Source organism: Enoplosus armatus, chromosome 9 (assembly GCF_043641665.1).
Source record: "Enoplosus armatus isolate fEnoArm2 chromosome 9, fEnoArm2.hap1, whole genome shotgun sequence".
NCBI lineage: Eukaryota > Metazoa > Chordata > Actinopteri > Centrarchiformes > Enoplosidae > Enoplosus > Enoplosus armatus.
In genome coordinates this window covers 14,117,588-14,137,686 of record NC_092188.1, presented here as the reverse complement: position 1 = coordinate 14,137,686, position 20,099 = coordinate 14,117,588, and the positions used below count along the sequence as shown (strand labels likewise).

At 41.9% G+C, this 20,099-nt stretch overlaps 1 protein-coding gene across 1 annotated transcript; it reads left to right on the top strand.

The window, feature by feature from the left end:
- The first annotated feature begins 419 nt into the window (after positions 1 to 419).
- Positions 420 to 18,443, top strand: st14 (ST14 transmembrane serine protease matriptase). Its single transcript, XM_070911366.1, has 19 exons — positions 420 to 563; positions 6,024 to 6,171; positions 6,789 to 6,949; positions 8,121 to 8,191; positions 8,690 to 8,862; positions 9,687 to 9,722; positions 10,269 to 10,497; positions 11,784 to 11,923; positions 12,027 to 12,130; positions 12,609 to 12,718; positions 13,011 to 13,141; positions 13,623 to 13,727; positions 14,486 to 14,593; positions 14,956 to 15,069; positions 15,636 to 15,755; positions 16,192 to 16,372; positions 17,178 to 17,446; positions 18,013 to 18,149; positions 18,282 to 18,443. The coding sequence occupies exons 1-19, from the start codon at positions 537 to 539 to the stop codon at positions 18,441 to 18,443; spliced, it is 2,526 nt and encodes an 841-aa protein (XP_070767467.1). The 5' UTR covers positions 420 to 536.
- Positions 18,444 to 20,099: the final 1,656 nt, after the last annotated feature.

Below are 20,099 nucleotides of genomic sequence, written 5' to 3'. Positions count from 1 at the left end.
CAGTATGGCGGATAGCCTTCCAAGATTCAATAGCCCCACCTAGTGGAAAAGTCAGTGCTCAACATCCGCAAATGGTCAGCCGGGGAAACACGCGGAGTGGAACTATAAAGAAAACAACTACCTCCGACATTCCTGCAGCAGGTGGTTCACTGAAACAAGACGGTTACCCTGCACCCTTTACATGTCAGTGAAGACACGGGGGTCGTTGCTGGTTGTGGTCTTCCACGTCGTTGAAGGACAGTCTGACGGAGCGTGCTTTTACTCACTGAAGCTACAACGCAGAAGCAGCAGGTATGTGGGCGTGGCTTCCCTCCTGCCATAGGTGTGTGAGGAAGAGGTCGTCTCAGGTGCTTCAGCAGTCAAAGCTCACGACGACACAGAAAGAACCAGTGACACTTGGATTTAACTTTACCGACTGCAAATATACTCTCCTGTACTATTTCAAAACACTATAAATTCAGGATTCATAACTTTGGGGAACTCTCCGAAAGAGTTAGGAAGTTACAAAAGGACTTCGTTTGGAGCGTTTCTGGAAGATGCATTCCGCCAGATATGAATACGACGTAAGTTTGGTCTATTTTCACGTTTCTGCACATTATCTTTGGAATCAGTGACAATGTGCCTTGTATTCTCCCACAAAGGGACATACGCGTTTACTACACAGCCAAAGTGTGTGTTGTTTTCTGAGGGAGTTGTGTCTGTGTGTGTTGACACGATGAGGCCTTCACTCAGACATTTCAAACCCTGATAGCTTTTTCTCTGTATATGTGTCTGGGCCTCTGTCGTCCCAGGAGCAACACTCATGTTAGGATGGAGTTTTCCCTCTATAATGGACGTTTCAATGAATGATTAAACTAGGACCTCTTGCCTGTTGTTGAAAATTAGTCATCTGTGGTGTTTTCATGTTTGCCAGTGTGCTGTCATACAAAGACAGTGTTTATTTACATCTCCACTGCCATGGGAAAGGAAATGGATATTTCAATGAATTATACAATACACTAAATTGAATATTAAATCATTGTTGGAAATGTGGGTAGTTAAAAGAAATCTTTTTTTTTTTCACACCCATTCCAAGTTATGCGTCTTCCCATTCTTCATTCAAAACAAAGTCACAAAGACAGTCATGTGAAGTCAGATGAAATAGGGGTGAAAAGGCATCATCAGACTTAGATGCTATTTGCTGACTTCACATTGATGTTTACTGTTTAAATGATTTTGGTTTAGAAAACATTTTTATAAACTACTACTCATCATCTCACATAAGAGAGACCTAGAAAACCTTAGTCAGACAGTATGTGTCAGTATTAATCGTTGGTATTTACATTACTGGTTTTGTTTATGTTTTTTGTCGACTGTATGGAAGATATTTGTTTTTAAATTTGGTTGAATGTCATTTACTTTAGGTAAATTCCAAAATATTGACTGAAGTTTCTGAGCCATACTGAGAGTTGGCTGAGTCATGCTGTGATTCTTACCTCTCATCTAAGAATCAGTTTGTGCCTCGTTTCCATTGTGCCCCCACACAAAGGTGTGGTGTGGCATCAGGAGCACAGATGTCAGCAGGTACTCCCATTCAGATCTTTAGCATTTTAATTCTGGCTGTAGTTGTTACAGGTATATTTCTTGGTGAAACACATTTAATTATTATTGATTTGAATTACAAATTGTATGAGTATAATGGTAAATAATTCTTTTTAGGTAATAAAGGCCATAAATAAGTTGCCACAGTGATTTTTAGATCAACCAAGATAGCCTTTTCTTGAATTAAATTACAATAAACCATAGCTTTTTGTAGTGTAATATTTAAGCAGGCTTGTGTTTTAAGTGATAATAGGATGTGAAAACTGCCAAAAGCTTATTTTGCCTCACCTATAGGTCAGACTCTCCTGGAGCATGCATACATTATGTAAATATCCATCATACAGTCCTTGTTGCTACATAATTCAGTCTTGTTTGAGACGAATGAAATACCAGTGGGGGACGTAGGCAGAAAATAGTGTCAGACGGCCAAAGGTGAACTTCCTCTGCAAGGGGACTCATTAATGGTTACAAGGCTTTGGTCAGTGCTGCTGAAATTCACCAACTCTGTACCACCTTTATTTGACAGCTTTATGAAAGGAGTCCCAAGCCCTGGGGAAAATAACACCGCAGAGTAGCAGTATGTGTTCTGCTGAGAATGTGAGCAAAATTGTGTGACATTAACAAGGAAAAACGGTAGCTTGTTATCGGAGTATCCATATCTATAAGATCCATCTCCCAGCCCAGAGAGGAGGGGATGCCCACACTGTAAGGTATTTGACACAAGTGAACTGCCAAGCATGTTCTTGCTTGACCCCCACTGCTTCTGTGAAAATACAACAAAACAAACTCACAAAACAAGTGCTGCTTTTTTATATATATATATATATATATATATATATATATATATATATATATATATCAGAAAATATAAGTGCAGTAAGTCACTTCCAAATGTTCTGTCTGTACAACATCACCACAGTTTATTCCTTGAACTATTTCCATTTCTATGTATTATACTACAAAAGTTTAATTGCCTTTGCATTTCTTTCTGTGGTAGACTGTGTGCCTGACCTACTCTACAGGATATGGATGGGTATATTATTATATTATGTTTTAAATATTTTTCAATTTAAACTGAAAAACCTCAAAACTAACATTTAAATACAACAGAACCACTAACTAAATATAGTAAGATGAAATAAAAATCAACTTAAAGTACCCAAGTTGTAATGCCACATCGCTGCCTTTTTGATTATGAAAGCTGGCGGAGATACTTGTCTTAAATTACACAAGTAGCATGAGTGAAACTGTTGGTGAATTAACTTTTCTTCCTTTGTTAATATTTGATTACTTGCAGACAATGAGGTCAGTCTTAGATACTGGATCAAATGGGAATACCATGATTAATGTAGTCAGTCTGTTCTCTATGTGGTGACTCATCGGAGTAGTCAGTCAATAATTCTTCAGGCAAGGCCATACTGCTTATATCCTGCATTTCAAGCCACATTTCAAGGGCAGCCATGTTGAAACTGAGCAACAAAAGTGAAGTGAATGTGGTGTTAATGTCAGGTCTCTTATTATGGACTCCGCACTTGACAGGAAATCACGTGACCTCAGCAGCAGAAGTTGGTCTTCTTGCAATTTTCGTGTGAACATCTGCATTACCAGACCTCTGTAGCTCGCTCCTCATCCCTGCTTGAGGATAGCAACTCAAGGCTACATTACGTTAGACACTATACTAACACACCCACATTTAGTTGCATTGTGGGTAATGTAGGTTCTAGGTTTTAAATTCTTTTTTTTTTTAAATTCGACAGTGTTACGGGGGTGCAATGCTAAATGCACGTTTATAAATGTTCGGCCTGCAGTTTTTACTGTACCTCGGCCTTTAATGACTTCACAGTGTCAATGACATACATCCATATTATTTTAAACTGATACAAAATAGGCACAGTCAACTTATCAGAGAGAGAATATTGGGCTGCACCTGTGTGAACAGACAAGGAGGTTGCATGTTGCTCACATGCTGTTCACACCCAGTTAAGACTAGGGGTTAAAGAATCAACTGTGGTGTTGCTGCAAAGTGGGCAGAACCCAACTGACTGATGGCTGAGACATGAAAATAAAGCTGAAGCTAAAAAAAAACCCTATAGGCCTTAGGAAGAAGCTGAACACTCCTATACTGTTTGTATTTTATAATATATTGTGCATGACCTAGCAAAAACAGCCATCAAATAAATACAATTACGTAAAAATAAAGATGTACACAGTAAACAGAAATAATCATGTTCAGTGCCAATACCTCAAAGATATAGCTAACTATTGTACATTACATTGAATACATTCGACACGCACATACACACACAACAAAACAAGACCAAGAAAAAACAACAACAATACTTTCCATTTCTGCTTTAAACGCTGACAAGAGATCTGGATCAGTATAAATGAATGGTTGTTAATAAGGACCTGTGTTGAAAGTACTGCTTGGGGGGGAGCTGCTTTTTTCTTACACCACACCTCAGAGCAGTGTTAACTTGTTCCCCACTTGTCAAACTGGTTAGACAACTTAGAAACACTCTGTAGCAACTGACTTCAGAATCGTACTTTTGACTATACCAAACCTGAAGCCTGCTTTGCAGCCCAGACTGTTTTCTTGTCAAACATTAACAGCTTTTTTTTAAAGTTTGCGTCAGCATTGTTGTGGCTTTTCTTCATAATTCTGTGTTGAGAGACAGACGGCACTACTTCCTGTCTAATAATGACAGCACACTGAGCTGGTATTTAAAAAAATGCTACATAGTTAAAAAGGGGATAGTATTTCTTTCTAGGAGTGAAGAATGAGATATGATGAAGAGCATGTAATGGTTTTATTAGACTGTGATCAGGGTGACTGAGACCCTGGAGCACTTGCTGACCCCATCTCTAATGATTTCCCTCATTCTGGCCCATGATTGCTGTTAGAGATTCCAATTAGAAAGCATGTGTGGAAGCCCGGGCCGGGTAAGAATAGGCCTTAATTGCCATGAGTTATCATCTAGACTCGTGTAATTGAGCCCCCATCTTAAGGGGCAGCACATCTGACAAATTGATTTAATACCAAAGTGATTCTCCATCCCTAATGGCACTCGGGCTTCTTCACTCATGGGCTACAGGCACTGAATTCATTGTGTGTTGATTACTAATCGGCCTGAAACCCTTCTCTCAGTCCGCCCACTTGAGAGAGCTCAACAACAGACACACGCATACAGTATCTACAGGCACACACACCGCCTAAAGCACCATGCCCGCAATCTCTACAAGGCATCTCTTAGTTATTATGCAGTTTCCTAATGCATGTATGTGTACATGGAGGTATGAGTGTGGGAGCTCTGCCGCATTTACTGAACAGGTTTGCCCAGTTTTGCAAACATACGGTAGGCATGCTGCCTGTTTGAACATGTCACTCTTGGAAAGTAGTTTAAGGTGTTTCACATTGCATTTTTTTTTCTGATATTGTGTCATAGTTCAACAGTTTATTTATTACTTGAGAAGTAAAACTGTTCTTGTTTGTTTTGCAAATAATCTGTTCCTTGAGTACTAACTTCCCCATTGATTGATTTGATTTCTTTGTTACTTAAAGGCAACAGGTCGAAGATGTTTCCCTACTAAAGTTTTAACAAGTCTAGACTAGAGCTGCAACAATTACTCAATTAATTGATTATTGATCAAAAGAAAATGAGTTGCCAACTATTTTTATAATCGATAAATTGTTTCAGGCTTCTTAAATGGGACGATTTGCTGCTTTTCTTTGTTTATGATAGTAAATGAAGAGTCTTTTGGTTTTGAACTGTTGGTTGGACAAAAGAAGCAATTTGAAGGCGTCGCTCTGGGAAATTGTGATGAGCATTTTTCACATTTCTTTGACATTTTATAGACTAAACGATTAATCGTGACAATAATCTGCAGATTAATCGATAATGAAAATAATCATTAGTTGCAGCTCTAGTCTAGACATTGATCACATTCTCAGGATGAGGGACAGTGATGAATTTATCATTTTCTTTTTGTGGGATTAATGTGTTTACAGTTACAGAAAATGCCAAATATGTCGCCATTCCACATAATTAATTCTACATGAATGCTGAGCGAGGACTTCATGTGGTTATAGACGACAGTGTCATGTGGCTGACATCATCACACTACCATTAAAAACATTTTTTTTTTATGTGTGATGTGCAGATGCATATAACCAAAGAAAACTTTCGGAGGTTTCCAACTTACTACCCTGCATTATTATTATCTGTGTGGAATGAGGAGAAAATGTGATTTGTTCAGTCAAATAAAACTGTTGTTAATGACCCAATCCTAAAACATATTTTACTGTTTGGGTTAAAGCAGAGGTTAGTGTTTGCCACTGTAATTGATGTTCATCTTACACTTACACTTCTCCCCTTTGTTCACAGTGTAATCAAAGTAAATGGTATGTTTGCTGACTACGTGTTGCTCTTTTTCTTCATCAGGGCCGTAATGGCCATCATGAGCGGATCGACTTCCTGACCAGCAAAGAGAAGGTGTCACCAAAGCGGAAGGCCGGCATCCTGATCGGGGTTCTTGTGGCGCTTCTCATCCTTGCGGCCATTGCGGCTTTCCTCATTTGGCTGTTTGTCTGTGAGTACAGTCGACAGCTTTCCTCTACTATGTCATCCGGGGTGGAGACTTGGAGTATCGCACTATGCATTTGTATGTGCGGGTAAATTAAAGATGAAGAAAATCATGAGATGTTGAACATACTCTGGACTCTTCTGTACATAAATCAAGGTTATTCTTGATATTAAATGAGAATTTGTGAGTATTTACATTTCTAACATCAGAAACTGTGAAGTGGATCATTTCCACTCGCTGTTAAGGCACAGCTCTTTGATGTAAGAGTATAAGAGTGGCTTGTTTGGACTTTTCCCATTTCCCATTAGTGTTAGCCTATTTGACAGCTCCGACTTTCTCCTTTTAATAATGCAAAGGAGAAAAATGTCACAGCTTCCTTGTCATTTACACATCTGATTAAAAAGGCCTCTGAAGTCTTGATAAACAGCCTCTTGATTCAACTGGCTGTTTTAATTGCTCTGAGAGTCAAACTGTCTTCTCTGTACGAGATCACACCATACAACTTTTAAAATAGTGCTTCAAGGCCTGTTTAAAACCCCAAGTCTCCTCTTTCATCAGAGGCAGCTATCTCATATCATTTTGTTGATCAAACACTTAGCTCTCATCTGTCTCTCTCCTCCAAGTTAAAGATGCTGATTCAGAAGCCACCATTAGTAAGCAGCTCAGCCCATCAGCACAGGTCTTCAGCGGGCACATGAAGCTGGTTGGTGTACCGTACAACCAGAAGCTGGAGGATACCAAGAGCAAGGATTTCGAGGAGTTGGCGGTCAAACTGGAGGCAATTGTGAGTTTGACACACAAAGAAGATGACTCTACTATTTTTGTTCCCGCTCTATCATCTACATTGTTTATTGTTAACTATTTTGAGCAGAGTATTACACCCAGTTCCCCTCTCTCACTGAGGATTAGTTGTGGATGTTGTTTTGGCATCGTGGAAATGTCCCTCCCAACAACTGCTGAAGGCACATTTGCGTGGGTGGAATGAAACGCTGCACATTCCTTTTAATAATTCCCTCAACAGCATCTCCTATTATTGGAGGCAGTGGAGATGTTTGTAGCACCACTTAGAAGCATGTTGATGGCAAAAAAAAGCCCATCAAGCCTACACTTTCTCAGTGAAAAGCTACAGAAGTGAGAGTGTTAGGCGAGGATTAGAGTGGAAGTGGTCGACTGGAATATTAGATGCCTAGATGATTTTGGGGGCTTTATAAGGTTAAAGTTTGCACTTGCATTCAACAAAAAAGATGCATTTAAGGAACAGTCTCAGATCTAGGTTGCTGTTCACATGGTACAACTTGTGGAGGCTTCAAGTAAACAACGCTGGGCTGAAGCACCTTGGAGATTGAGGCATCATGTTTAACCAGTTGTTCCACAGCTTTACTCCATCACTCTAGCGCCACCTGTCTGTGGAGTCCTTGAAAATCTAACCTAACTGTATTTTATCTCAACTGTGTCTACTGGATAGGTTTAGTAAAATGGAAATGGGTTCATATTTTAGAAATGGCCATTTTGAAACCTCTTGATATTTTATTTTATGATAATTGACCACTTTGTCCTGTGAACAATCCTTTTCTCTCACTCCATGTCATTTTCTGCTTTTATCACAAACCACACAGATGACACCTGCTCCTCCTCTGTAGCTGGTTCTTTTCCCTTTTTTTTTGGTGGTACTTTTCACAACAAGCACTTGCTCTGAAGTTAGCTAACACTGTACATGCATAAAATACGTTAGTGGCCTGCATTTAAGACCACACAGCGAGACTGCAGCCTTGTTTGATACAGTTCGCAGCTTGCTGCAGCTGAAGGCGAGACAGTTAATTGAGAATCCCGTTGTGATGTGCTTTTCATGGAAGGCAGTTTTTATGTTAACATGCTAATTTGTACTTTGTCTTTAGGCAGACAAGCAGAAATCTTGTACATGTTCTTTTCAGTAAAAATACATTTTCTCTGCACAGCTGAAGGAGAACTACAAGAAAGATCCGCTCCTCACAAAATACTACACTACGTCTGTGGTCTCTGCATTCAGGTACCGTTGAGATCTTGAATCCCTATTTTTTTTGTTTTGTTTTTCTGCTGAACAGATTGTGAAATCTGTAAAAGTGTAAAAAAACAAAAATCTACTAAAAAATGTAAAATACTACATCTAGTATGAAGGAAATGTTTTGTTGCACTGACCTCCGTGGGTTCAAAGTTTCAAGCAACCGAAACTGAGGTTAGATGTGGTCCATTGACTTGTGATCACACCCAGTTATATATGTAGCACTGTACTGTAGTGGACTGTGAAGTTGAACAGTAGCAGTAAATCAGTTCACAGCCTCTGTGGTAGTGCCGTACTACACAGGATGTGGACAGAGCATGCAGCAAGAGCTACAGTGGATTTGGCTTTTGTGAGTTACAGTAGGGTAATCCAAATCACACCTGTTCCACTATTCTTTGCTTCTTCTTGAATGTTGAAGCTTGTTACTGAATGGTCTCTCTATGCTCTTCCTTCCCTCCATTTCTCCCTCATTTCTGCTCGTACCAGTGAGGGTGTGATAGCCTACTATTGGTCCCAGTTTGATATTCCGGTGGAAGACCTGGAGATCGTGCCGGAGTTCTCAGAGGAGCGGGTGTTGGAGACTCTGGAGAGCGGCATTAAGGAGCAGCGCAGCGTGGCAAGCCGCAACAATATCAAGATCAGTGAAATCACTGCCTCATGTAAGTACCACCGGGGCCAGGTGTGTGTGTGTGTGTGTGTGTGTGTGTGTGTGTGTGTGTGTGTGTGTGTGTGTGTGTGTGTGTGTGTGTGTGTGTGTGTGTGTGTGTGTGTGTGTGTGTGTGTGTGTGTGTGTGTGTGTGTGTGTGGGGGGGGGGGGGGGGGGGGTCACACTAAGGGGTCAGAAAGATGGGAATGGTGTTTGCTACATCTTATGACATTTTAACAATCAGCAAAGATAAAGCCCTGTGAATACAGATCTGAATAAGGTCATTGTCATCTCCTATCAGCATTGGTATTCTGTATGCTCCCTATTTGTATTACAGGAGCTCGCTCTGAGTTGTGCTGATAAGATGATAACAGATAAGCCAGACCTCTCTGCTTGTGCTGCATCTGAGATTGCACATTTTATGCTGTTTGGATCCTCTAATGATATTAGCTGGGCCCTGGCCTGGCTTGAGACAGCCATTTTTCTTCCTTCTGTCTTCTCAGCATTCACATTGCATTTGTCCACATCTGGCCACCAGCCAAGCGCTGGTCCTGTGACTCAGTGCTTTTGGTTCCCCTTTAAAATGATTTCTGTGGGTATGATTTGATGTTGCTGTCCCAGATAGTTAGACAGAGATGTATGGGTTGCTGCTGTAGGGCAAGGTGAGATGGAGCAGAAAGAGCTACACACCATCACCAGTTCCCTTAACCGCAGGGAAATGGAACAGAAAATGTGCAACCCAAATATTTTAGGCTCATGCATCAAATTCTATCAGCCTCCCAACGTTAGTGACCCATTCTTACCTTGCCTCCTGTCTCTCTCCCCCTCTCTCTCCAGTCACAGATCCTCGCATGGCCAGGAACCCCAGAGCCAGTGAGTACAGCATGTCCCATTTCAATCACTCGCAGTTGTAATTTTCCAGCTGGCTAGATGCTCACCCTCCTGCCAGTCTGTAACGAATGGCTGGCCCGGCCTGTACTGTACATATGCTACTCTAGTCAGAGATTGAGAACCCTGTATCAGGCCAGAGCGAGTCACTCACTATGCCCGACACTTTTCTTTGACACTGTCTGGTGATTTATATCCCTGGGATGATTAGACTACATTACATTACCATAGTAGCTGTGCTGTCCTTATATTAATCTGTCTTTACATGCATATATAGCGTAAAGGATGGAAGAATTAGTGATTAGATAGTGTTCAAATGTGTCATTGTTTTAAAAATGTATTCCAAGGGAAAACAGAAAGGATACAATCTTTATTGTCAAAGTATTCTTAAGAAAACAGCCACAGCGGTTAAAGTAAGCAGAAGAAGATACAGAACATGATGATGATTTGATTTACGAGCTATAAACCACTGTTGCCAAGTTACACATGTCTGTGCTCACTGCATAATATAGCTGATGTTGTTATTCCCAGAGGAGTGTTTCTACCGCCTGGAGGCTGAAGAGACGGCGAAGACATTTTCGTCACCAGGGTACCCCACAGGCTACCCCCCCAGGTCTCGGTGTCAGTGGCAAATCCGAGCTGCAGAGGACAAGGCCATATCTGTCAGTTTCCCCTTTTTCCACATTGAGGATGACTGCAATGACGACTTTGTCTCCATCTATGACTCTTTGAGTCCAGATGATTCTCAGGCCATCACGGAGTAAGTCACAGGGCTGTGTATGTCCAGAGGGTTTGGGGAGCATGTTGGCCATGGTACAATGTCACACTGGTGCTCTTTTAATGTGAAGTCCTTATGAATGGTACAGGTTTTACCAGGTTTTACCCCCCCCGAGATAATTTTTATTTAAAAATGTACAAATTTTTGCTCCCACAGTAAATCAACTTGTGACACAGATCACATTCTCATTTTGCCTTAAACCTTGGTAGCAGGGTTGTTTGATGGGGCTCAACCAACATTTGTCTCATTTATTTAGCCTTGACGATCAGAGAGAGGAGAAATATAGTTCTAATCTACATGTTTCCCAGAGGACAACCACTAGGAATCACTTTGTATTTGACTGAAATGTTGCAGAGGGATTTAGGAGTAAAAGCTGTTTTGATGTGGGTGGAAAACATGTTCCACTTCATTCCTTTCACTGGTTTGTGATTACAACTTTTTTCTCTTTTTTTTTTTTGGCCCTGAAGCCTTTAGCGCTGCATGTCCCATTTTATTCTTAACTTTTGAGACCTCAGTGAGATTGAGTTGGCTCAAAAAGACCTCTCCTTTCAAATCTGTGATGGGTGCCAACCTGAATCCTGCTACACCACTGTGTGTAATTGCGCTTTGTCTATGAAGGAGGGGGGGAGGGTTCTGAAACTACAGGCTCCTGAATGCAACATCAGTTGTAGCTGCAGGCAATTTCAGACTCAGAAACCATTGCCAAACAAATATGCGTTACCAAGCGATGCATAAAATCTTTATAAAGCTATTGAGCGATCAGCTTTATCCAAGGTGACATGAGGTTTATGAGAGCCATAATATAATACTCTATAATGACATTATTCTACTGGAGGTAGATCTATTGCTGCTCTTGCAGCGTCATTCACACCTCCATTGCTCTGCCGCCAGCAGTGCTGAAACTTTTTGCTAATGTACCTAATGTTTGACTTTGAAACTCCGCCTAAGCAATTTCTATCTAGTGCTGGCACATCTCTCCTTATTTATCTCTTTCTCTACTTCTCTCTGCTTATCTATTGATTTCTTTTCAAATTGTTATTTTTTTCTTAAAGCATTTTAAACTTGTTTGCTGAATTGATGTTTTAGTGCTTCTGACTAAAAAGAATTACAGCTTGAAGTGTTGGACATCCTAAAGAAAACTCCATTCAGCAAATGCGTCAGTCGTTCAGCTTATGCTTCATGGTTGCGTTTACTGCACTTTTTTCTGATTCTATAATCGTACCTGATTTGTGTACCATCTTGGTTGACCACCCATCCTTCTCTCACAGGAAGTGTGGTCAGAGGCCTCCTTCCAACCCTCTGGAGGTGGTGTCATCCGGCAACATCATGCTGATTAACTTGATTACTGACACTGATGTCCAGAGGCCTGGCTTCGAGGCCAAGTATAAAGCCATCCCCATTTCTAAAGGTAATTAAGACATTCACAGCACTTTTCCAGCTGCATTCTTTACTGTGTCTATATCAAATGATAATGTGCGCACAAATGTGAATATATGATGTGTTCTTTTCAGGGAAAACCTGTGGCGGAGTCCTCTCTGAAAGCAAAGGAGTCTTCAACTCCCCACTTCACCCCAGCTTCTATCCTCCTGCCGTGGACTGCAAGTGGACCATCAAGGTTTGCAACACTGCTCCTCTCCCTGGCCCCCTCCTCTACCTGAAACCCCTACGCCCACCTCCCCCTCCTCCACCATCCAGCCTGCCATGAGAGGAATGCTGAGGCGGCACTATAGAAGCCAAGCTGTTCAGTACCTCTTCTATCTTCATCTGTCAGACCGCTGTTGCTGCCGCAGCCCTAGCTGAGCTGCAGTGTTTTGTGTGTTGGTTTTGCTTGCTTGTGTGTGTGTGTGTGTGTGTGTGTGTGTGTGTGTGTGTGTGTGTGTGTGTGTGTGTGTGTGTGTGTGTGTGTGTGTGTGTGTGTGTGTGTGTGTGTGTGTGTGTGTGTGTGTGTGCCCACAGCCCATTTGGGTGTGTTGCAGCTTGTCTGCCTACATTTACATGGGATACAGATACATGTCTGTGTGAGTAGGTGGAGGAGTGACATGCATGGTAAACAAGGTTGTTATGAGTCAATCACCTCTTCCTCTGTGCTGTAGGTCCCCACTGGGAAGAAGGTGCAGGTGACGTTCAACATGTTCCGCATGAAAGAGCCTGGGGTGGACACCCGTCTGTGTCACAAAGACTACGTGGAGATTATGGGCACCAAGTAAGACGTTAACTCATTTAAATGACACCCTAAACCGTCTGGCGTAAACATCCATCACAGTTTACAGGCTGACTTATTGGTTCAACTTTGACCCACTGCGCTTGCCGTAGTTGCCTTTAAATACAAATCTTTAACAACTTGTTTGACTGCATGTTTCTTGCCCTGTTGGACATTTTTGTAGTGACGTTGCCCTTTTCTCTTTAGTGAGCACATTGTCATCATAATTACAAAAAATAAAACCCAACTTGTGATCAACCTGAATTTTCCTTTAAACATTGGCCTTGTGTTGCAGGTATTGCGGAGAACTGTCATCTTTGGTTCTGACCAGTGACACCAACGTCCTCGATGTGAGATTCCACTCCGATGAGTCCCACACTGACAAAGGGTTCAGTGCCACATACAGAGCCTACGATCCCGCAAATCGTGAGTTAAAAGTCTTGTCTTGCACCCACATTTACACGACACTTACGCAAGATGAAATGTCTCATTGTGACAGTGACACTTATAGCCTGCCATTACAGAGCGAGACACGGGGAGTAACTGTATAGTCTGAGAGACGGTAGCTGACTGACAGTCAAACAGAGCTGTTTAGTGATAGAGGCTTAGAAACTGCGGCAGTGAAACTCAAGAGCGAGACTAATCACTAGAGAGCTTGTTTATTGGGTCCATTTTATTTGCCACTGTCAGTCAGGAGCACTCCACTTTCAATACCCTCAGCTCTTTATGTTGTCTCCCAGTTTGACCAAAATGGATTTATAATTGCTCTGATCAACAGGGACAAGCATTGGCAACATGATGGATGTTGCAAACATACACTGTCACTCCCTCTCGCTCAATTTGTCATCATCGTCTTTCTCTGCTTTTTTCTCTGCTCCCTCCCTCTTTTCTCTTGTTTTGTGAGCAGCTTGCCCCAAACAGTTCGCCTGCAACTCTGGCATCTGCATCGCAAATGCACTGAAGTGTGATGGCTGGAACGACTGCGGTGATATGAGCGACGAGATGAAGTGCCGTGAGTTTCCCCCTTGACCCAATCACACTTTTTCTGTCTTTCCTCCCCTCCTCATTCCTCATCTTCATTCCTATTTTCTCCTCTCAGCTCCTTAAAGGAATAGCTCAACATTATGGCATATACTCTTACTTACTTGCCTTCTTGCTGAGAGCTGGATGTGAAGATCGATACTACTCATGTCTGCCAGGCTACAGCCTGCAGTCAGTTAGCTTAGCATAAAGACTGGAATCAGGGGGAAACGGCTAGCCTGGCTCTGTCCAAAGGTAACAAGTAAAAAGGACAAGTTGTGGTTTTATGGGGGGTTTTGTATGAGACTATCTCTTGGCCGGGCGCAGTGATTTCCTGGAGTTTCAGTCTCAAGATTGCCGGACTCCAGGAAGTGAAAATACTCTTGCACACAACGCCCCCATAAAACCACAACTTGGCGTTTTTCCACTTTGGCTTTTTTTTTTTTTTTTTTTTTTTACAAATTACGTAAACTAGATATAACGTGTGAGCTTTAGACAGATTTTGTTACCTTCAGACAGAGCTAGCTGTTTCCAGTCTTTGTGCTAAGCTAAGCTAACTGGCTGCTGGCTATAGCTTCATATTTATCCTACAAACATTAGAGTGGTATCAATCTTCTCATCTAACTCTTGGCAAGAAAGCAAATAAGCATATTTTCCCGAAAACCAGCTGTTTCTGTAAGGCATATTACCCCTCATATGTACATCTTCCTCTGTTGCATTGTTTAATCCATGGCATTTCTATTACCTCAGAGTGTGAGAAGGACCAGTTTTCTTGTGGGAATGGCTTGTGCAAACCGAAACTCTGGGTGTGTGATCGCGTCAACGACTGCGGAGACTGGAGCGATGAGGAGCGATGCAGTAAGTATTCCTGTCTCTTAAAGCGCGTTTTAGGGAACACAAACCCCATCTAATTCTATGCTAATTGTGCCAACATTAAAGGAACATCACTGCTAATGCTGTGGTCACTGACTCCTGCTCTGTGTGCAGTCATTATTTTATCAGTAATGGAGTTTGTTTGAAGCCTTGCCCAATTTGCTCAGCATCCGTCCAGACGCTTAATCATGTGTAATACACGCAAGACGAATGGAGACAGATGCTAATGTCCGCCATGTCTGCACCGCTAATGTCCTTTTGAAACTTATTGGCTTGTCTTCTTCTTATTCAAGCTTTCATCTTTGTTTTATGATAATTTCCTCATCACCATGTTTCATTGCCTCCAGGTTGTGAGGAGAATGAGTGGCGCTGTGGTAACGGGCTTTGTCTGCCTCAGGAGGTTGTGTGTGACAATAAGAGGGACTGTGAAGATGGAAGCGACGAGGCCTCTTGTAAAACATGTAAGTGGCAGCACTTATTCTCTTCCCAGCCCATCACGCATTTTGAAAAAAAAAAACCCACCATAGTGATTTATAAGCATGTTACACAAACCATTAAGCAATTAACCTTCATCCACAGCTAAATAAAAGTTTCAGGTTTTTACAAAGATGCTGCACTGAAGAATTCAAAGTGTATTTCACTGTTCTCATTCTTAGTCTCTACTCCACTTTTTATCAATTTCCCTTTCACTCACTCACTCGGTCACACACAAAAACGCACACACATACACACACACACACACACACACACACACACACACACACACACACACACACAGAGGGCACTCCTGCATTTCCTTTTGATTTTCACTTCTGTGAATAAAGAGGGATATTAGACCTCAACCCCAATCAATAACCCCAATCAATGCAATCTGCTCCTCAATCACTTTGCATTGTGCATTCAAGCCTCACTTTGAAGCCTCACTGATTGCATAGTATTTTACCGGTTAAACTTAGCAATGCTCTTACGCTTTGATTGAAATACGCTATGTGTTTTGATTTTGGGACCTGTCTCCACCCCACTGTAGCTACGGGCATCTGCTCCGACTTCAGCTTCAAGTGTAAGAACAAAGAATGTGTCAACAAGGTGAATGCCGAATGTGACCGTGTCAATGACTGCTCTGATAAGTCAGACGAGGCCAGCTGTGGTAAGGAATGTTTTCTTTCACGCCTTTACAAAATTCAGCTTTTTTTTTCCAAATTTGAAAACAGCTGGAAGTGGATCTAATGTCTTCAGTGTCATTCAGATAGATTACAGACGAGCTGGTTGAGCTGCGCGTTGGGCTGTCTGTTAGAAAAGAGCCCCAGGCTTTGACTGCTTTATTTATTTCTTTTTTCTTTGAAAGCAGCTCTTGTCATCTCTGAAGTTGTTGTTTTTTTTCCCTTCATTTAAGCCTCAGGGTGTGTCTGTGTTTTTTTTTTCTTTTTTGTTTTTGATCAGCTAATATGCCAGCGTGCTTTACTACGATTCCAAAGAATTTTCCTGATATTTTTTTTTCCCTCTGATCATTCATGCCAGTCTCAACTAGTATTTTGCACTCACCATCGCCCCCTCCTCTCATTATATTCTCTGTTAAATGTCAGATTGTGGCACCAGGCCCTATAAGCTGAACCGCATTGTAGGAGGGCAGAACGCTGAGCTGGGGGAGTGGCCCTGGCAGGTCAGCCTTCACTTCCGGACCTATGGGCACGTTTGTGGTGCCTCAATCATATCTGACAGGTGGCTCCTGTCGGCTTCCCACTGCTTTGTCACCAGCGACCCAGCGTGAGTCACAGCTTAAACATCCATAGCACTCATACACATGCACAGAGCAGGATTATACTGTATACAATATCTAACACACTCCCTCTCATATATAGTGGTGTATAAACTGTTCCCCTTATATTTTATTATTCACCACATTATTTAACATTTTATTAGATCTCAAACTGTGCACAACAGAGGAGCATTTAAATACAAATTGCAAAGTCTGAAAATTAGCCTCTGATGATGCAGTTAATTCATAAAAACCTTGGGAGGGGAGGCTAAATTTACATCTCATTCATGACAGCACGGCGCTGTATTCATCAGAGTGCCCTGTAGGTGGAGCACTAACCATGCTGTTCAACCTGAGCCGCCTCTATTGTTACTGAGCAGGGAATGTGTTCATTTTCACAGATTAACAGTTGCTGTTGATATTTGCTATACACAGTGCTGTTATTAAATTTGTAAGCATTTTCCAGATCACTTATAAAGCCACTACAACAGTTTTCTTTACAGTCATATATTATCATAAGTAGTATGTCACTGAGCATGTTTTTGTACAGTGGTGGCGACAATATCATGAAAATTGAATGCAATACAATAATGTTGTGGCAAATACTACTTTTGCAGCTGATTATGTTTAGTTTTCTGTTAGAGAGGATGTAGTTTGTGATGGTGTTATATCGAATTGCTTTATGTTGAAAGCTGTTCTTATCACTTTGTTTGGCTGACACAGTCTCAACAAAAACTGTAACCCCACCCATCCTGGTTCACGAGTGTGCATAAACATAACCTTTCTCCCATGGTGCCATACATGCTACCACAGGAACCATATTGCATCCAACTGGCAAACCTACAGTGGCATGCAGGACCAGTACAAGCAGGATGGCATACAGCTCAGGCCACTGAAGAGGATCATCTCCCACCCGGATTACAACCAGATGACCTTTGACTATGACATTGCACTGCTGGAGCTCAGCAAGCCGCTGGAGTTCACCAACACCGTCCAACCCATCTGCCTGCCCTCTTCCTCCCACGTCTTCCCTGCAGGCATGCCCTGCTGGGTCACAGGCTGGGGCGCGCTCCGAGAAGGAGGTATTATGCAGGAATTGGTGATTATGGGTAGAACTGTAGTCATTTCTTGTTTTCCACTGTAACTGATTATTATACGAATGTTGAATATTTATACTGTTATTCCTCAATTATGGGTGACCCACTCTACAATTGTTTTTTTCCTTTTAGCATATCCAACTCACATCAAAATTAAGACATCCCACTCCTCCCCCATCCTTCTCACAATTAGCTATTCATCTCCGTCCTTCATCTTCTTTCCCTGCCTGCTTCCTTCTTCTTCCCTTCATCTCTTTGCATCCTGTCTTCTTCCTTTCCTTTAATGTCCCTCCCATTTCTTTATCTCTCCCATCATGACACACTTCTCTTCCGCTCAACCCTCCCTCCCTTTTCTCTCATCTTTTTCTAATCTGCTCTATTCCATTAAGCCTTCTTCCATATCCATATATCAAGACAGACATTGGCTCTCCTGGGAAGCCTCTTAAACCTTCATTAGCTAACACTAATCCAGCCCATTAACACCTTTGATGTTAGTGAAGAACACAGAGGTCACGTGGCAGAGCGCTGACCCCATTGTGCTGCTCTTGCAGGTCAAAAGGCGCAGCTGCTGCAGAAGGCATCGGTGAAAATCATCAACGACACGGTGTGTAATGTGGTCACAGAGGGCCAAGTCACCTCCAGGATGCTCTGCAGTGGATTCTTGGCTGGAGGAGTTGACGCATGCCAGGTGAGACCGTGCCACATGTTTTCCAGAAAAGACAATGGGCTGATATAGATAGGTTTTCACACCTGTATAATCATCATGCTCTCACATCCAAACCAAATCTAATAACCATTCTTCCTTGACCGTCCCCACCAGGGGGACTCCGGAGGCCCCCTGGTGTGTTTCGAGGAGAGTGGGAAGTGGTTCCAGGCTGGCATCGTGAGCTGGGGTGAGGGCTGCGCTCGTCGGAACAAGCCCGGTGTCTACTCGCGCGTCACCAAGCTGAGAGACTGGATCAAGAAGGAGACGGGGATTTGATGGTGTAGTGAGGCCCAGGGAGGGATGCCGAGCGGGGAACAGCGTCAATGTGCTAAAAATAATGGAGATGGAACATTTGAGTCTGATTCAGGACAAGTCTCTCCAAGATTTATTCATTTAGCAGCAGACTGAGGATACTGCTGCATGGACCCAGCTACTCACATGAATGACTTATAGCACTTTATTTGGTTGCCACCCCTCTTTTTCCCCCTCCTCCCACTCACTCACACACACACACACACACACACACACTCTTACAAACACACACACACACACATACACACACGCACACACACTCACACTCACTCTTACACACACACACACACACACACACACACACACACTCACACTCACACTCACACTCACTCTTACACACACACACACACACACACACACACACACACACACACACACACACACACACATTCACTCTTACACACAAACCACACCAGCTCATATTTTGTATAGTTTTTAAAGGCATAAATCAGCACAGTGTCTTTTAGCCCCTTCAATATTGTCATGTTTGAATGAGTACAAATAATGAAATATGCATATTCTGGGAATTATTTTCCCAATATTTGTCTAATGTAACTGTTTTACAATGGATGCACAATATGAACATTTTACAGTTTTTCAAGTGTGCTCCTGAATACAATATTCCTCCCTGAAAAAGTAATGTGTTTGTAAACCTTAGTAATGTATATCAGCAGTGAATGTTGCTTTTTGCGAGTGGGCTCATGCAGTAGATATCTATAAATTTGGGGTTTTATTTATGAAGTATCTTAAGATACCAAAACACTATTTTTAGAAGATTTGCTACACACATCACACATTACTGCTGACCATTTTCCAAAGCAAAGCATAGGTTTTTAGATTGATTTACAATATTTTTATCTGCAGGGCAGCCATTAGTTTCAGGTTTTATCAGTTAAGTATAAACATCACACTCGTAGAGACATCTGCATTACCATGTGATATTGTGATAATGTGTGATGATAACAGAAGTTAAGACGACAAACAACAAGAAAAGAACAAGAAAAGAAAAAAGACTGAACATGTTGCTCAAATCCATGCACTAGCATTTTCATATCATACTAGAATGAAAACCAGAAGCTGCCTGGAAGGTAGAAAATCCAGTAATCAATCTAAAACCCCATGGTTTGCTTTGTCCAGAAGAAATGTTACCAGATTTGTAGTCGGTGGCCTAACATGCAAAAACACCAGCATGGTGCCTGACGACTGTCGATCTGGAAGACTGGAGTGATGCTTCTGTTGTTATAAGTTGATGTTGATCTGAACTGGGGTCCTAGATCAGTATTTTTATTACATACACATTACAGATGCTTACTGGCCTTGCCTGGTCTGTGAATGACTTGCCAAAATGTGATATTCAAAAAGGGAGGGCGGAGGATGAGGATTAGATCCAGCTTTTGCACAGGTCTCTAGTTAAACTCAGGGTGATTGAGGTCTTCAGTCACACACCTGAGAGCCAAAGCAAACCAATGCGTGTTTGCAGTAGTTGCCAGAGCAATGCAATGAGTTCTTACTCCTGTGAGAGTTTCCTCTCTTCAGTCACGACCAACTCAATCAACTTTTAAATCTGAATTTGAATGAATGGTTTTCTTTCCCTTCATCTCTGACTTATCCTGGAAATAT

What these genes read in the sequence shown, in the direction of transcription:
- st14 (XM_070911366.1), top strand. Translation starts at nt 537, where the DNA reads ATGCATTCCGCCAGATATGAATACGAC. An exon ending in CGGTCAAACTGGAGGCAATT is followed by an intron (nt 6,950 to 8,120) that starts GTGAGTTTGACA and finishes TTCTCTGCACAG; the next exon opens with CTGAAGGAGAACTACAAGAA. An exon ending in CGAGGCCTCTTGTAAAACAT is followed by an intron (nt 15,070 to 15,635) that starts GTAAGTGGCAGC and finishes ACCCCACTGTAG; the next exon opens with CTACGGGCATCTGCTCCGAC.